At 34.6% G+C, this 19,109-nt stretch overlaps 2 protein-coding genes across 8 annotated transcripts in view; both read left to right on the top strand.

The window, feature by feature from the left end:
* The window catches only part of LOC128220207 (monocarboxylate transporter 13-like), a 30,348-nt gene extending 21,895 nt beyond the window's left edge, over positions 1–8,453 (top strand). For 3 of the 4 annotated variants that reach the window (XM_052928492.1, XM_052928493.1, XM_052928491.1), the window contains exons 3-7: positions 4,331–4,463; positions 4,833–4,976; positions 5,753–6,529; positions 7,858–7,908; positions 8,161–8,453. In XM_052928492.1, the coding sequence (XP_052784452.1) occupies positions 4,331–4,463; positions 4,833–4,976; positions 5,753–6,529; positions 7,858–7,908; positions 8,161–8,426 (1,371 nt within the window). In that variant the 3' untranslated portion in view covers positions 8,427–8,453. The remainder of the gene's footprint in view (positions 1–4,330; positions 4,464–4,832; positions 4,977–5,752; positions 6,530–7,857; positions 7,909–8,160) is intronic. The other variant, XM_052928494.1, reaches the window with a different exon arrangement.
* A 3,153-nt stretch (positions 8,454–11,606) lies between these two features.
* LOC128220794 (retinoblastoma-associated protein-like) overlaps positions 11,607–19,109 on the top strand; it is a 51,535-nt gene continuing 44,032 nt past the window's right edge. For 3 of the 4 annotated variants that reach the window (XM_052929339.1, XM_052929340.1, XM_052929337.1), the window contains exons 1-4: positions 11,607–11,712; positions 14,136–14,300; positions 16,595–16,681; positions 18,697–18,828. In XM_052929339.1, the coding sequence (XP_052785299.1) occupies positions 11,669–11,712; positions 14,136–14,300; positions 16,595–16,681; positions 18,697–18,828 (428 nt within the window). In that variant the 5' untranslated portion in view covers positions 11,607–11,668. The remainder of the gene's footprint in view (positions 11,713–14,135; positions 14,301–16,594; positions 16,682–18,696; positions 18,829–19,109) is intronic. The other variant, XM_052929341.1, reaches the window with a different exon arrangement.

The raw sequence follows: 19,109 nt of genomic DNA, 5'->3' as shown, positions 1-19,109 counted from the left end.
GTGTTATGTTATATAATTTTATGTACTATATAATGTTTGTAATTAATTTCTTTAATTGTGTTATAAATTTGTACTGTTTCAAAATTGATAAACATTTTACCTAATTGCTAACGCATTTTAATCAGGAGATTTAAGTCTCTGCTTTTAGCAAAACATGTACAAGATTATAAAAATAAGCGGTATTCCCACGCTGTACGATAGCGGTAATCAGAAGCCGAAAATTTGAGTACGGTTTACACTGCTGTGGTAGTTCGCCGGTGTATGATAGAGGTAATGGGGACACCCAATTTTAGGGTCTGCATTAGGCGGCTATGGTAGCGGAAAGGATATATTGGTGAAGTGATAATTTAAGGCTTCCAATATTTCCACTGTACCCTCAATATCTTTTTCATTTATTATAAGTTTATTTGGAATACTAAATTGGTGTGCTTTATTGTTATTTGTGATATCATTCAGGTTTTGCCAAAGAAACTTTGAAGATTTATTATTTTTGATAGCATCGTTATAGAAGGATTTCTTGCTTTTGCGTATCATAGATGAAATTTTGTTTCGTGTTTTTTTTTTGTAATTTTCAAAATCTTTGTGCAAAAAATAATAATCCCTCAAAAAAATTGTTTGTTTTATTTGATCCGAGAACCAAAACGGTTGACTCGCATGTTTAATTCTCTTTTGCTTGATTGTCGTATGGTCAGAAAGAGCAGTATGAATTGTATCATAAAAAATGTCCAAAGCAAAGTTTGGATCTGCTATTGAATCGATAAGGATCAGATTCGAGTTAACTAAATCTGCTTTAAAAAGATCTTCATCGAAGCCTTTATAACATCGATATGTTATTGAATCGTGACTGTTTTTCACTTGTTTCTTTTTTACTGATCTCGTGAAAGCGATAGGCAAGTGGTCGCTTATGGTATAATTATATACAGCAATATCTGAGATGAGATCTTTTCTTGTTGTATATATATGGTCTATAATAGACGAACCATTTGTATGAATCCTAGTTGGCATTTCAATGATTTGAGAAAGTCCAAACTTTGAAAGAAAATTTTCCCATTTTGCATTATTGAATTTATTTGTTTTGTCTGGAAAATAATTGATGTTAAAGTCCCCTAGAGCATATACTTCACTATCCTTGCTTCCTAATTTGTTGTATTGAGTTTCAAATAGATCTATCCAGTTTTGTGAAGAATCAGGAGGTCTATATACAAAGTTTACTAAAAACGATTTACTTCTGGGTAAAGCGATTTGAACCCAGACGGATTCTAAAGTGTCAGACTCTAAATCATATCGCCTAACATATGAGAGTTTATTTGAAATGTAGACAATTATACCCCCGCCCCCTTTGTCGAGGCGATCTTTGCGCACGAAGCTATATCCAGGAATAACTAATTCATTATCATGTACACTGGGTGTCAAAAACGTTTCGCATAAACCAATTATATCAATGTGAAATGACTGAAATAAATGAAATTTCAACTCATCTCGCTTGTTTGAAATGTGTTGAATATTTAAACTGACTATGTGTAAGCCTTTATGATTCTTTTTGTCATGTTTAATTGGCAAAGTCGAAATATTATTATTAAAGCCTGTATTTCTTATCAAATCAGTTTGGGTATTCACCGTACATGAAATAAATGGATATATATTTTGAGGCTGACCCGTAGGTTGTAACAAATAGTCAGAGTTACATGCATTTGTATTCGCACATTTTTGATTGCGATTCCTGATTGAAATTCCTTCATTATACTTGTTCATAATATTACAGAATTTACTATATATATACAATAATTGTAATGGTATCATTATAAACGTATTACGTGGAATAATTTGAAAAACAGTTTCATTACTTTGATTGTGTTTGTCGGCGGATTCCTAGTATTTCCGGTAAGAGCTAGAACTGAAATGTGTATTTCCAGCATGCCGCCTTCGTCCACACTCGCTGGTATTGTGGTTCTGCATTCTGCAGTGTGTACACCATTTATTACGATCTACGGGTTTATCTCGTTCTATGTCAATGCCGGCAACATTTTGCCGAGGGGATTTATTGTTTATATTGTCCGAGTGCCTCCTTGTTCTTTCACCGCGTTGTCCCGCAGATTTTCTTTCACGACCCGTCCTATAAGCTGCTTCGGGTTTATGTGTATTTCGCACTGCACCGCCGATTTCGGAGTGATAACTTCCTGCGTCTGTTGACCTTCGAATTATTTTCACCGACGTGTAAATTGCACGAACCAAAGCACTTGTTCCTTTTTTGTTCAAATGAATACCGTCGTGGTTGTAATACTCCGGAATTGAGGAACCGTCACCGAATACAAACTTATTAAATGTATTAATAAGTTTGGCTCCCGTTTCTTCGCACAGCGCTGTCAGCATTTTATTAGCCTGGCTTACCTCACAGTCCGCTCGGGGACAAATGGTGCAAACGTACATTTCGCAGTACGGATTTCTACGTTGTACTGATTCTATTCCATCTTTCAGTTGTTTATACATTTCGTGAAGATCCTGGCCATCAGATACATCGTTCCCACCGATATACAGAATAACGTTTTTCAAGTCGTCTACTTCCCATTTTTCCAACCTTAAACCAACATGGTTAACTTTACCCCCTCTTATCATTCGAATTTCAACATTTCCTAATCCTCTTGAATTTACATTCTTGAGAATAGAATCTCCTATCAACAATGTTGTCTCTGGAAGCAATTGTACATCTTCATTGCAACTTGCCTCGTTATTGTTGTCTATTGTAAATTCGGGACCTTTTATTTCACGCCGACTCTCTGATTTTCCTTGACGAGATTTCAGTATATCCATAATTGATTGCATTCGTTTCTGTAACATGCCATTGAACTTGTTTATGTCTAGCTGAGAATTGTTTACATTTTGCTGTACAGACTCAATTTTGCTGTCAGTACTAGACGCTCTTTGAGAATTTAGCCTTTTCAAACTAATAACTTCATCACTCAATCTTTGAAAATTAGAGTTTGTATTCTCAATATGACATAGTAATATGTCTTTCAGATCGGCCATGTCTGCCTGTAAATTTTTCAGTAGACGTGTTTCATTGTTAGGTTCCGTACATGTGTCTACAGTTTTGTTTAATGTACTCTCGTCACACGAGTTATCCGCGCCAGTTTCTTCCAGTATTATAAGTTCATCTGGATCAAAATAGTGATATCACGTGACTTTGTGTGTAAACTTTTTTATACTCGCACTCGGGCAAAGCGAGTGCTCCGATAAGATGGTTGATCATTTTAGGTTTTTGGAGCATGTACATAATGTAACCCTTGTTAGAGCTACCCTAGTTCTATAACGTGCACCAGTGTATGGCACTCTCACACTGCCAGTGCCCATTTAACGTCCCTACCAGATTAGTTTTAAAGTGATGTGGCGTGAACCTTATACGTATCTTTATGTGCTAATACTTTTCGTAATTCAACAAAGCAGTAGTTCGTTAAAATATAAACAAACAAACATTCTTAACACTATTTTTTTTCTTCTTTTTTTCAATTGAATGCTAAATTATATTAATTTGAAGAAAGGGAGGTAATAAGACAATGATACGTTCATGCGTATTGCATTGTTGGGTTACATACAGTTCCTATATTTTATCATTTAAACTGTTATATGTAATAAATTGTCATTAAATTTTCAAGTTTACCTATTTATTTAAAACCTTTTTGTGAGCTTTAATAAACTTAATGTAGTCTACGACGTTGGGTACAACTTCCCATTAAATGTGTCCAAAGGTTTATAATAATGGTATAAGACATACGTTTTGCATCTTGATATTCCTTTTTCTTTAATCAGTTTATACAACTGTTTATTCACAAAGTTTTTTGTCTATATACATATTCTATATTTTTATTTTACAATAATAATGTTGGGCTGGTGCATTTTTATCACGTGAGTCTCCATGGTACAACATTGAAACCTATTTCAAGCTGACGTCGCGTGGAAAGGTTAACCCTGTTATACTCTACTAATTTTTATGAGTTTTTTATGTCCGAAGTACATGCTATTATGAAAACGGCGCTTTTGGGGCCAAAAACTTAATTTGCACGAACTACCAAAAATGTGTAAATGTCTTAAATTTAAGATCCGATGGTACTTGGAAAGGTCAGTGCATTATTGACACATTTACTTAACATCAAAATCGGTCCTACCAGTAAAAGAGCATGAAAACAACTAACGAAGAGGTCATTTTCCGTTCCTGACTATTGACTTTTTGATTGATGGTACGATGCGCTTGACAGGAGATACTTCTATATGTAGTACTATTATTAGTAACTTTCTGTTTATTCTGAAATGAGTGTCATAGTTTTCTACTTACCAGGGCATGATGATTTACTGCATCACGCTGTATATGAACGGTGTCCTGTACCTAGCCTTGCTGGACAAGTATGGAGGGACTGATGTGAAGGCCTCATTGGTCGGAGCTTTCGCAGGGGGACTTCTGTGTTTTCTAGGTAAAAGGGTTACTGATTATATCGTTATTGCTATTTGTGTTTTTATAACAAATGAATCTCAATCTAATGGTCCTACATAACTGTAAATAAAACGGATATATATATAAATCATAAATCATAAATCATGTTTATATGTGTATGCTTTCGTAGATTTTTGGCAAAGAGTAAACAACTGTTTCCTTAGCGCTAGCCGCCATAAGTATGAAACTGGTTAGTTTTGGATAATGTTAACAAGATTGACGTTTTATTGATTTTATCAATATTTTTTCCAATAATGTATTTCGAAACATTTTATAGGTAAATAAGTCATATATTACATGAACATTGAAAACTTATAGACCTTTACCCATAGGTCATCATTTCTTGCAGGACCCGTGGCGGGAATTCTCAACAATCTGTTCAGCTGCAGGTTTTCTATTGTTCTTGGTGGTGTTTTCACCTCCGTTGGGTTTGCTTCCAGCGCCTTTGTCCCATCACTGGACTGGGTGATCTTCACAGCTGGAGTACTCGTCGGTAAACACTGACGTTCTGTTGAACAACTTTTTTCACAGAATGTGGCCATTTGCTAACACGTAGTAAGGACATGCAATGAAAAAAATGTTATACATGTAGTGTTGTTTCTTGCACACCGGGTATGTGTTTTCGGTAAATTTAGTCATGCTGGAAAATCCCATCTGAGGCACCGGTACTACTAAAAAAAGTCAAGCAAAGTCAGTTTTATTTTTAACTAAGTCAATTTATCAACACTTATATAGTGTGTTTTTTTAAAAGATGTCGTTGTGGTATAAGTTACCTTATGAGAAAGAGAGTAAGGCATATTTGCATGACACAATATCTAAGTCAAGCAAGGTCAAGCAAAGCCGAGCAAAGCTAGATGAATCATACGCAACAACGTACCACTTCTTATTTATTTTATTGTATGGATTAAGAAAAGTACAGTGTGTCATTTCAATAAAGCAAAATTGAATATATAAGTATACATAATAGATATTATTATTATTATTTACGTATAATCCACAAATACAAACGATTTAAAAATGGAAAGCGTTTTGTTTAGATACGTTATACGAAATCCAAAGTTTACTGACTGATTTTGCAGACAACTAATACTATAGAACAAGTCGATTGAATTCCGTGATAATTGGAACTTAACATTCCAGTACTGATAGCATGACCGTATGATTATTTAAATTATTCTATTGTAACTATTTTTTCTACAGAATAATGTAAGCAGCATTCCTTGTTGCTACGGCCTAACGTAAATATGAAACGAGTGTTCTTTCTTCCAGGTACAGGGTATGGAATGTCTTCGTCGGGTATCATTTGTTCACTTGGCTTTTACTTTAAACGATATCAAAACCAAGCTTTGTCGTGTGCGTTTTTGGTTGTCGGAGTAGCCATGTTCGTTTCTGCTCCTCTTGGCTTGTACTTGATTGACAAGTTCGGATTATCACAGGCCTTTCTAATATTGGCCAGTGTACAGTTACAAATGTGTGTTGTTGGAGTGATATGTCGGCCTTCAACGATAGAACAAGATGTTCGTGCGCTCAAGAATTTAGTTCGAAAAAAAAAGACTGAATCGCTCTTCAATTCATATTTGGACTTTTCACTATTAACAAATAAGGCATATTTTCTATTTCTTCTGAGTACCTCGGCATGGAACTTTGCTTTAACTTCAGTTCATGTTCACCTTCCGAATTATGTGTTCAAACTAGGAGGACAATCGCACGACATCAGCCTCATTATGATAGTATTTTCTGTTGCAAACACTATCGGAAGACTTTTAGGTTCCTTCACAGTGACCAAAGGCCAATACAAAGCCATATATGTGCACTTGTTAGTTCTTGTTATATCTGGTGTGGCAACATCACTATTCATGTTTTATTCCAAAGAAGTTGCTGGTATATATATCTTTACATCACAGCTAGGCTTATTTACCGGATGGCCGAATGCAATGATGACACCATTGTCCTTGAGCTTTGTTGGAATAACAAAACTCTCTGAAGCTTATGGATTGGCGTACTTATTCTGTGGAATAGGAGTATCTACTGGACCAGTTTTGATAGGTAAATATCGTTATCGGAGTTACCGCCTAGGCATGATCATTGATACGAAACAACTGAGTTTCTGATATCGGAGTCATCGCTACTGATATACTGATATATTGTTTACCACCTTAACGGGATCATTGAAACGAATGAACTGATCTTCTGATATCTAGGTTACAGCCTCTGATTTACTGACATGAGGTTACCGCAACTGATTTGCTGATATCTGGGTTACCGCCTAGGCACGATCATTGAAACGAAATAACTGATTAACTGATGTCGGATTACCGTCACTGATTTATTGATATCGGGGGAATCGTCACTGATTTACTGATATCGGGGTTACCGCCACTGATATACTGATATCGGGGTTACCGCCACTGATATATTGATAACGGGGTTACCGCCATTGATATACTGATATCGGTGTTACCGCCACTGATATATTGATATCGGGGCTACCGCCACTGATATACTGATATCGGGGTTACCGCCACTGATATTCTGATATCGGGGTTACCGCCACTGATATACTGATATCGGGGTTACCGCCACTGATATATTGATATCGGGGCTACCGCCACTGATATACTGATATCGGGGTTACCGCCACTGATATTCTGATATCGGGGTTACCGTCACTGATATATTGATATCGGGGCTAACGCCACTGATATATTGATATCGGGTTACCGCCACTGATATACTGATATCGGGGTTACCGCCACTGATATATTGATATCGGGGTTACCGCCACTGATATATTGATATCGGGCTTACCGTCACTGATATATTGATATCGGGGTTACCGCCACTGATATATTGATATCGGGGGTACCGCCACTGATATATTGATATCGGGTTACCGCCACTGATATCGGGGTTACCGCCACTGATATATTGATATCGGGGTTATCGCCTGGATACGATCATTAAAACGCAACAATTGAATTACTGTATCTGGCTCAAGTTACCGTCATTGATAGATCATTAAAAGTCAACTTATTTAGAATGCAATTTACAATAATTTCTATTTAAAGTCGGGTATATAATAGTAAAGAACATTAGCTCAATGAGCTAATTTCCGACAAACTGATTAACTGATATTGGGGTTACAGCCTCGTCGAACTATTTAATAATTTTCATCATAACCAAGAATAATGTATTCGAAAAAAGATCCTGTTATTCACTTGTTGTTCACATATATTTCGTATTGCACTCCCTATTAGATTAAAACAAAAACACCTTATAAATAAATCTTGAGTTGCACTGTTGTAGTTTAATTTTCATGCCGAGTTGTCAAATTAACATCGTAACTAAATGACACGCTATTTCGTTTGTTTTAGGTTATTTGTACAGCATGACGGGATCATATGAATACAGTTTTATAACAGCAGGTAATGTGTCATTGTAAATTAATTTACATATTTTCATAATTTGTACAATATTCAAAATATATTGGATTTCTTTTTATGAAACAGTAGATTAATGAGTATTACAATGTATCTACTCTTCTTTTTAAGAAAATTTTAGTAGACGTGTAATATGTATTTCTATTTATATTGTTTCGTGCATATTTAGATTACCGTTTGTAATTTTGTAATCGACTTTTCAGAAAATTATAAAATACATTTAATTCTTATTTGTAGGTGTGGTTCTGATTCTAGGAAGCTTATCTGGTTTTGGTGCCATGTGCTGTAGGACGGATGGCCACAATAAACCAGCCGTATATTCGATTGACGTTGAAGGAGAAAAGTTGGAAGAAGAAGAGTTAACAGTTGTTGACAATCACGTAACTCCTGATAGGTCTGGCTTATCGGCCAGCGGAACTAGAATATATGGACACGACGAAACATGCGAACAAGGGCAACCTCTTGTGGGGGAGAAAAACGAGATAAAAAGTCATTTTTCATAAATAAAATAAATAAAATACATGAAAAAGTGTTGTGTTCGAACTTTGCTGATGAAGGAATCGAGTTTGTAATGTTGGCAAAAGAGCCCCATGTACCAACTAAAATCTTTTGACGCAGCCAGTTCTTCAGCTCCGTGGGAGAACGCCTTAACCAGTAAGCCACAGCGACGGACTACGATAACTTAAAATTAAAAACAGTTATATTCTGCATCATTCAATATATAATTGTTGCTTTACCCCACCCATTTTGCCGGCAAATATAGTTTATGGGGCACACATGATATTACTACAAACACAATTCATAACATGAAACACGTATTTTACTGCGAGCTATTCCAGTAAAACCTATAAATCTCGGAAAATTGAACAGCTCTGTGCAACTTTCAAGCAGAAGTGTTGGACAGGACACTGGCAAGAATAAGGTGAAATGTTCCATGTGCCATATTACTCAGGACACTGAGGCGCTCAGGAACATGCATGCAGTCCGCTCGTTCGATGTCGATGCCGCATTAAAATACCACTGTGAAATAAAAGTTTTTGACGTGGTTTGCTAATGCTGAGCTCCAGTTTTGTATAAATATATCCGTAACTCGAAACATATAAAAACAGATCAAAATTTCCAACCATACTAGTATAGCATTAAAACCAGTTCTTTGTAGTAAGCCTCTTACCATATATACCGACGATTTACAATTCGTGTGTCTATCAAACGCTGCTTTAGTTTAAAGCTCGCCTTCATAGCCTGACCAGATAGTGTATCAAACGTTTTAATAAAAGAGCCTCCTGGTGTAAATACAATCCTAAGATATGTAAATTTGTCAACAATATCTTATTCCTGACCTTTGTATACAAATGTTCCAATTTCTTCTCAATCTACCTCCCTCTTTTAAAGACCATCACCTTTGTCTTCTGTGATCTTCTTCTGACATCACTACAATATCATAAGCATACAACAATACAAACAGCTTTTACAAATCCAAATGAATACCATGGTACTTATTTGTCATAAAATATTCTTCTATATCATTTAGATACATTGAGAATAAAAATGGTGACAATGATTCTCCTTGGTACACACATAGAAAACATGTAAAACTTTCACTTAGACAACATTGTCATATTTCACTTTAGACATTTAAATACATTGAGCGAATAATATCGAGCATTTTACCTCTGACACCAAGTTTAATGAGTTTATACCATAATATCCCGGACAACATTATCAAACGCCCTTGTAAAGTCCACAAATTCAGTATACAAATTCTTCTTGCAATTCGTAAAATAATTGATAATAATATGCAATTCAAATACATTATCCACAGTTCCCATTTTTTTGTCTACACCAAACCTGGGATTCTATATACATGATATTGCTCACCCCGTTTAGAAAAAAATAATACATAATAATTCATATTGCTCAACAATATTATATATGGTAGCACATTACTGCCTACGCCGGGCATCGAACCCGGTTCGCCTAAGAGAGAATCGAGTGTGCTAACTGGACAACAACATTCGGAGCTCCTCGGCCATTTTTTTTAAAAACAACCTCGGATGTATTTGGACGGTTTACATACTCAAAAGGAGGTACGTTTAAGTCCGATGCAAGTAGATCGCGTAGTAATTTTATTTAGCAGTTAAACGTTATGACTTTACTCTTGGAAATCTTAATTATGTTCGCAATAATATACTTCACCGACACTCAATTTAAACTCCAATTAATAAATACAATTCTAAAACACTACATTTCATCTATGATATAATTCAAAATTTTACGAACTACTTAAACTGATGTACCGGCATACATCCGAGGTTGTTTACGATAAACATGGCCGAGGAGTTCCGAATGGGACAACAAATGCGGTATAGCTAAATAGCGAAAATAACCCATTTTCGCGAAAATAGCATTTGGCTACGAAAATAGCAAATGAAATACGTGTTGCGCTAGTAAAAACAAGGTATCGATCTTATATTGTAGATATGTATAAATACGATGAAAAATATGTTTCTGGGTCAGATATTATGACGACAAAATCGAAATTTATACAAATTATGATCGAATACGAGGTGACGAAAACTCTTACGAAAACAGCAAATAAAAATACGTTTAACGCTAATAAAAACAATTAAATCGATATAATATTGTAGACATGTATAAATAAGATAAAAAATGATTTGGGGCTAGATATGATGACGACAAAATCGACATTTATTTAGATAATAACAAGAGGTGACTAAAAACTCGTACGAAAATAACTAACCCTTACGGCAATAGCTAATAAAATACGTTTAAACGCTAATAAAAGCAATTTAATAGACATAATATTGTAGATATGTATAAATATGATGAAAAAGGTGTTTTGGTATATGTATTATGACTACCAAATCGACATTTTTTTCAAATAATGAACATTAGGTGATGGAAAACTCGTAAAAAAATAACTTACCCCAGTTATTACACTCCTATTTTCCTACATTTTGTATTTTTATTTGCATGCATGCTCCAATATGTGTTCATTTTAACATATATACTTTTATTTCCAGGTCACAATTAAGCTTATTGTTATTGTTATTTGATATGTTATGTATGTTTGTTATTCGTGTCGGAAAATAGCTCACTGAGCTAATGTTTCTTGTTAACACATGCCCGACTTTAAATAAAGATTCTTGTATCTTGTAATACATACCCATCTGTAACTGAACGCTCTTTAATCCATGAGTAAACGTGCACTGATCTCTGGGTTGTTTAATATGCATGATTTTGAAGGCTATTTTCGTGAAAAAAAGCTTATTAAAAATACTCAAAATATAGTAAAAAGGTTATCAATCTAATTTGCATTCATTTTCCTATTACGTTCAGTTTTAATTAGATTGGTACCCTACGTTAATTTTTGATAAAAATCTTTTTGTAGAAAAGAGAATGAGGGTACCAGTCTAGTTTTAATCGAATAGCTAATGTGTAGTAATGTCTGGTTTGTTTACTTATTATAATATGACTAGTCATTCATACACAAGAAAGGCATTAAATATCTTCAGATGTGTTGGTTATATCATTATATGTACTCAAAATGAAATAAATTAACATTTTAGAAATAAACAATGAACCAGATGCCAGTGGACAGAACATAGTATATTTTCTAAAATATGGTGTCCTACAACCTCATTATTAGGGCATGATGTTTTATCAACCTTTGTTTACGCGGGACTAGATTTCCGCTGTCAATTGTTTGTAAACAAACATCTGAATGAAGCTGTTCGACCAAATCATGAATGATAAACTACAAAAAATGTAACATTCCTTACATATTTACCAAATTATTATTAATTGTAATTAAAGAGAGGTCAAACTTTTCGTTCTTTTTTTGTCATATGTTTTCGCGATTAGTTTTGACAGGTGTAATTTTTTCATAGATTTTCATGTCTAGGAACAATTTCAGTCCATTGGTAGTTATTGTAAATGAAAATTCTTTGAATTAAAACGCACTAGTGGATACGAATTCTTAGTAACATTTTAATAATGCACATCAGAACTAAATGATCTTATACATGTTAGACAATAAACTGGATCATTATTTTATTTTGCCTTCATGGAACTTGCATCAATTTCAATGCAATCTTGGTGATAATGCAGGTCTCCTTGTTAAGATAAAACCTTTAAATGATTTTAAAAAAAATGCCAGTTTTAAAATTCAGATCCCATGCTTTTAAGATAATAGTTTTATTGCTGTGACATGTTCAGCAATTAAAATGTGCATTGCATGCTCATGCCAGTAAGCACACTTCTGCAATTTCGATTTTTCAGCATTGCTTCCTAAAATATCACTAAATTGCAGGGGTGTCAAAGTTCAGGATTAATCTGGAAATCCGGATTCAGAGCCCTAGAGGTCAATTTTCAGATCAATATAAATCTGAGAAGTTTTTAGGGGGGTGGGGGGGGGGGGTAAGGGGGCAAATCTGCGAAGGAACGAACAAAACTGAGTACGATTGTAATGATGTGTGCGATAATATCAAAGGTGTCCCGCAGATTAGTCCGAGATCGAATTCTTTGGTTATATTGGATAACGAAGTAAAGCAGAGTTTATCGGAAATACCCGAATCAATCTGTTTACGGATCAAAGGCTTCAATTCAAATACGAACATACACAATTCGATTACTTAGCTCTTACCATTACGGTCAAGCGGAATCATATATAAAAGACACCAAAGACATAAACTCGGCTAAAACGTTTTTTTAATTTCCTCTATAACAAAATGATCACCATTAAACACCACGACTTCCAAGTGTCGCTCAGCTATACTAACTAGGTTCATTTTCAGTTACGACTGCATTTGGTTTTGATTGTTTTTCTTGACGGTTTTGGACAGATATAATTTTGGATGTCATTTTTGTTTATATAATTAAATACGACCTGGTCAGTTTTGTTTATGCAATAACGTCAAGAGCTATTTTGTATTGCTTTAATTAAATACCTATAACATTTACAAGGCAAAAGAACATCTTTTTTACTGATAGATCACTTTGTAAATGTCCCATTCCATTCTGCTTGGATAATGCGATGTTGTTAGAGCCATATTTTTGTTGAAATTAGGGCAGAAAGTCTCCCCAAAACAGCGTAAAATGGCATTCTAAATTCCTAGAAATAGCGATTGACTCACAAACTTCCCTAAATTCACCAGACAAATCAGCCCCTTACCAAATTGGCGCTTAGTTGAAACAGTTACCTTTTCGGCCCCTTACCAAATCGGCCCCATCCTGTAGACGTTTCGGCCCTTGATTACAGAGAGGTTGTGGCCCTTATTTTTATTTATGTATTTTTTTATTTATAATTATATAATAAACATAAAAGATAATTTTTATTTGATAGAAGTTGTAATGAGGTATGTTTATTCCCATAAAGCTATATATATGCATAATAGGGTATTAAATACGAATTAAATATATTACCTTTTTTGTTCCCGAAATTTATCAATATTTTCATTAATATATGTGTAATGTTGAATTGCAAATCTCATTCCAGCTTCTATTGAAATAAAATTTGAACATTTCTACTGTTGTGAATATATTTAAAATAAAAACTTAAATCGAATTAAGGGGCCGAAATGTCTCAAGCAAATATTTGGTCGAAATGGCAGGGCCGAAATGTCTCACAGGCTGATTTGGTCAGGGGCCTGATTTGTCTCGCTCCCATTTTCAATACTGTAGAATCTATCTATCTCTGAATAATGCCAACTCCTCTTTCGAGTGTTACTGACATAAACGGTGCACACTGGCTTGTTAGTGAAAAGTGAAAAAATAAAACACTTATGAAGCAAATCAACATCAGAACTAAGTGAGAATTGGGGTATAAAAAGAAAACTCAACTTAAGTAACATGATAAAAAGTGATTAGTGGACTGGTAAAAAGACAAACAAACATGGTAGAACAATAATTTAATGATGTATCGGTAATTCAATTATTTAGTCCATATGACTGACACTGATATCATACCATGTTTTTTTGTTATCTGCCTGTGATATTTATGTGAGATGTTAAAATCCCAACAAGGAACTCTTTATTTTATTTTGGTATGTTTAGTGTCCAGATGAACATTATAGGCAGGATAAGCTCTAATGTTAAATTGTGTGAAGTTTATGATCACATTGTGTTGGAATGATATGGTTTGATTATTTTAAAACAAGTTATTACTTAAATTAATTAATGGTATATTGCAGCAATTGGCAGTTTGAGAGGCTTTGTGTTGAGCTGGGAGTCCCCACATATGTGAAATCCAGGGCAAACAGTGCTTTGGAGAAGTGTTTGTCGGAACTTGAAGATGATGCCTCCATTGCCTCACATCTGATTCCTTTTATGGTTTATACTGCAGTAATAGACTCCAGGTAAAAAGCATTTCAGGCCACACCAATTTCCTTTTATGATAGACAGATTTTGGCCCTATAAACTAGGAAATGTCTGTAGAAATAGATTTTGTTAAAAAAATAAGAGCAAGCAAAGGGGAACATATTTCAATTATGTGATGAATATATATAGTGAATCCTGAAAATAACAATTTCCCTTGAATTGAGTGTTCGTGTATACAGCAGATACTCACAGATCGCAACACAATGTAGCGATTTCTTTGCATTGCTTCCACATGTCATCTCCACATTAAAGCATTGTTGGGCATGTTCTCGGATTTTAGGATGTGAATAGGAGTGGGGTAAAAATTCAGTCAAACAAAACATCAATGGTCTGGCCTGAATGTTCTTTATATTAAAATTGTATATAAATACAGTGTGCAAAATTAACCTTTTTACCCTGATAGCCAATAGGGCTACAGACTTGAAGATTTTTGTAGCTCTAGGCAAATTTCTGTGGCCAATTTAACAAAAAAAAATTGGGCACGTTTATTAGTACTTTATATGGTCACAGACAAGGAATGATATGAAAACTATATATTATAATGTTATTAATTAGGTGATTTCATATTGGCCTAGTTATTTGTCCGAGGTTAGCTGTATTTGCCTGAGCCCGATAGGGCGAAGGCAAATTCAGCTGACCGAGGACAAATAACTGGGCCAATATGAAATCACCTAATTAATAAGTATTATATTAATTAACTATTACCATTTCAGTTAAAATCATTCTTATCACTTACCTTTTGTTCACATTGAAGACGTATTTATCCCTTATCCATTCATGGTGTCAGTCTGTTTTCTAGACTTGACTTTGCTGATTTTGACATGCATCCTTAAAGTGACATTGCACATCTTGTGAATAAAGCACTGTACAGTGTAAGGAAGAATGTCTTTTCGTCTTAATTTCGTAAATCGTTTGCTAAAACGTACCATACAACATGGTTCAAGTATTTACTAGGTTATACAACAACATGGTTCAAGTATTTACTAGGTTCAATGTTCCACATAGAATTATACAAAGCACAAAATTTTCAAAACAGTCGGAAAACTGAAAACAAAATGGCTACCTTTAAAAATAATTTCCATCATATTTTTCATATTAAGCGAGTTTCGACAGCCAATGAAAATGGCCCATTTCTCAAATCCTATATTAGGCGAGTTTTGTAGCCAATCAAAACGGAGGAAACTCATATTAGGCGAGATTTGTTGATATTGGCGGAGTTTAGTCGATATTGTGCGAGTTCTGGCATATATTGTCTTCAATTGTCTGGTACTGGTACAGCAATTGTCTCTGTATCTCGTCAAATACGTAATAGTTGATTAATAATATCCTATATTATTCAGTTAGAGATGCAACTATGGCAGTGAGGGTGGTCCTGTTCACCTGTGTTCTAAGGGGATGGGGAGGCTGGTGGTGGTATGGTGTGGGGATCTCGTTCTGTCAACCTGTGTTGCATGCGGTTGGAGGGGGGGGAGTAAGGGGGTCACAGGCCTTTTTCTGCCCATTTTGGAAAAAAATCTGTTGACATTTTGGGGAAATTTGCTTCGTGAAATATGCCAATTTTAGAAACGATAAATGCCTTACATAAAAAATTAGGAATTTTTACAGTGAAAAGAATAACCTTTTATAAATGTATCCTGCAAAGAAAATTATTAAAATATGAGTTTAAATTTCTCAGGCTTTCGAGTCTGAGGTGGCTGAAATATCAATACATATGAATGAAAACATTTATTGCAATACATCATGACGGTTAATATTGCATAATGATCTATGAATGTGATGAAAAACAGCCATTTCTGAAATCAATATTCCCTAAACCTAACTGTATCTTCCTGTATCAAAAAGAGTATTGACAGTCTGAAGTATGATTTCCGTCAAAATAATTATTTTAAAGTATTGTTTGACAAGGGCAATCACTGCTTCAGAAATTATCTGTACCGATTTGAAACTATCCAGAAGTCTGTAAACGGTGTCAGATAAACATTGACCCGACAATTTTTTTTAATCATCAAGCGTGATGATTTTGTCGCCAATCGGATGTTTTCGTAACCCAGGTTATTTTTTTGTCGCTTTGTGTGATTGGGCTACCGTTAATTTCGCACACTGTAAATAAATATTAGTATGTTTTAATGACTATGGTACAATTTCTATGCATTTGCTTCAATAGTATGAATGGATTGTTTCCATTAAATGTACAAAGAATATCGTATGTATTGGTCTCATATGTTTAAGAATATTTGAATTAATGCTTTTGGTGTATTTTTGCCACTTTTAGCAATCCCTATGGCCTAGATGACCCGCACAGGGACAAATCATCACCCTGTTGTACACTTGGGGAAATCCTCAGAAAATCTGGTCTCAAGTATGTCTTAACATTTATATGTCTGGTTCCTTAATTAAGTTGAGTTTAAAGAAAAACAAAAACACAATTTATTATAAAACAGAAAAGAGTTTTTTTTAGCTCACCATAGCACAGAGTGCTAAAGCTAATTTGATGGGGCACTGTCTGTTGTCAACATTTACCTTCAAACTGACTTGCAAGTTGTTTTTTGGTATTTTATGAATATGACCTATACCCATGGGCTTGGGAACTCTCACGTCATTTTTGAAAAAAATGGGAATTCCTTCATAAATAATTACAAAGGATATAAAATATTATTCATCACCTTAGTGCAAGAACTCAATATCTGCTACTATTTCTATATGTAGTTATTGAGTTATTGCACTAGGATGACAATATATAAAACTACAATCAGTGTTCTCAATAAGAACCGGCTGCCGGCCAAAATGGACGATTAAAATGGCAATAGGGCCGGTTCAAATTTGGAAAACTAAATGAATTTTCAGTAGAATAAGTAGAAGCTGGTCGGTTACTTTACTATTTGAGACGGTTCAACTGAAACTTATTGAGAACCCTGTACAATGAATAATCCTAAAAAATTGTTCAACCTCACCTCATTTTTTGGTATTAACATTTTCAATAAGCATTTCAGCAACTGTTGTTTGCCTTTGTGCCCATAGAGTTAACTTGAAAGTATTTATTATGCTATTTGTGTGGCATTTCCTTGTAGGGTGTCCTAGTAATAAAAACATATGTTTGCAGTCATCAAAATAAGACTTTAAAATGAACAAGCCTGAATTCTTACACAAGTTGTTGTCAACAAGCCTTGCTATATAAAATCCAGAATTTGAGCAAGCAAAAAAAGCAGTTTACAAGACTAGGGCTTGCAGGTTTGTGTTTTTTTTCTTTCACTAAGTCTGTTGAGCAATCAGTTGAGATATTTTGCAACACAATCCTGCTTTAGCTGCACTCTAGTACAGGCAGTTGTACTATGATACATATTTGACTGAGGTATTCCTAAAATTTCGAGTCACAAATTTTATTCTTTTGTCGTATTTATTTTGGCATACATGTATTGTTTATAACCAAACAAAACTCATGTAAAAAGTTAAGGATGTTTAAATAGATTTAAAGTTCAGTCTCTAAAAGAAAACTGCTTCAATGCAAAGAAAAACATAAATGTCATATGCAAAAATAGTTATGATATTTTGTAGCAAAACTATACACATAAGATACTTAACTAGTGTTATGTCTCTTATTCGTAAAAGTAAAGAGAAAGGTTGCTGCTTTTTTTTCAAAACTCGTACATCAACCAACTCCCTTATCAAACACCTTTTGTCTTAGCAACCAACAACTTACTTGGCAACCAATGACTTCCTTGGCAACCAACAACTTACTTGGCAACCAATGACTTCCTTGGCAATCAATGACTTCCTTGGCAACCAATGACTTCCTTGGCAACCAATGACTTCCTTGGCAATCAATGACTTCCTTGGCAAATGCTTCTTCCCTAGTTTGCCATTTTGTCCCTCTTTTTTTTAAAAAGTCTTTTGAGTGAAATGTTCTTTAATTTTCGTCAGAACCAATCAGTCAGTAATCTAATAACTCTAAATTAAAAGATTATTCCATTGTTTAGTGGGTTGAATAGCTTGTAGAGCTTATCTTTGTATGTTTTTGCTTAATATTACAGAGAAGAAATTAAACTGCAATTTTTTTGCTTTTGGAATAGTCTCAGTACAAACTTCATGAAAAGCCTGATTAGGCCAAAAAAATGACTTTTTGTTTAGGGTAACCTTACCAAGCATCTAAAGTAGTAATTTTTGTCGAAACATCCCCCATTATACCCATCCCCACCCCAAACAAGGTGATCAGTTTTGCATAAATTAATTGCGGAACAAAAACCCTGAAACCTGTTTAATCGATGGTGTAGTTTTTTTCCTTTTGTTGAAAGGTTTTTAGCTGTTCACTTTTGTCTATGAATCTTATTGTATATAACCTATGAAGAACATGTACATATATTTCAAATCTCTCTTCAGCTTTATCAAGTTTTCGAAGCTGGTACGTCAGTATTGGGATACGATGGACTTGAGTGAGACGGTGCGGAAACACATAAGCGCTGTGGAAAAGAGATACTGTATCATCTCACCATTGTTCAAAACATTTGAAAGGTAGGTCATCTACAGAACAATCATGTTATGCCTATGGTTTGTATCCAACTGATGTTAAGATCTGTGTTTGTACTCAAAATTGGGGATTTATATACTCAGGGATGTGATTTGTCTGCGGGTTTCCCCAAAATGCAATGACCCCAGTGACAATTCAATTTAATTAATTTTGTTTCATTCACTTGTATTCCGTATGGGTAACCATCTACAAAAAACAACAAGGGGGCGCGATTGATCAACAACAACAACAATCTTCCTGCTTTGCTTTTAAAAAACAACTCTGA

Source organism: Mya arenaria, chromosome 15, assembly GCF_026914265.1.
Source record: "Mya arenaria isolate MELC-2E11 chromosome 15, ASM2691426v1".
In the NCBI taxonomy this organism is placed as follows: domain Eukaryota; kingdom Metazoa; phylum Mollusca; class Bivalvia; order Myida; family Myidae; genus Mya; species Mya arenaria.
Note: the sequence above shows the minus strand (reverse complement) of the source record. Positions and strands in the feature narration are given on the sequence as shown.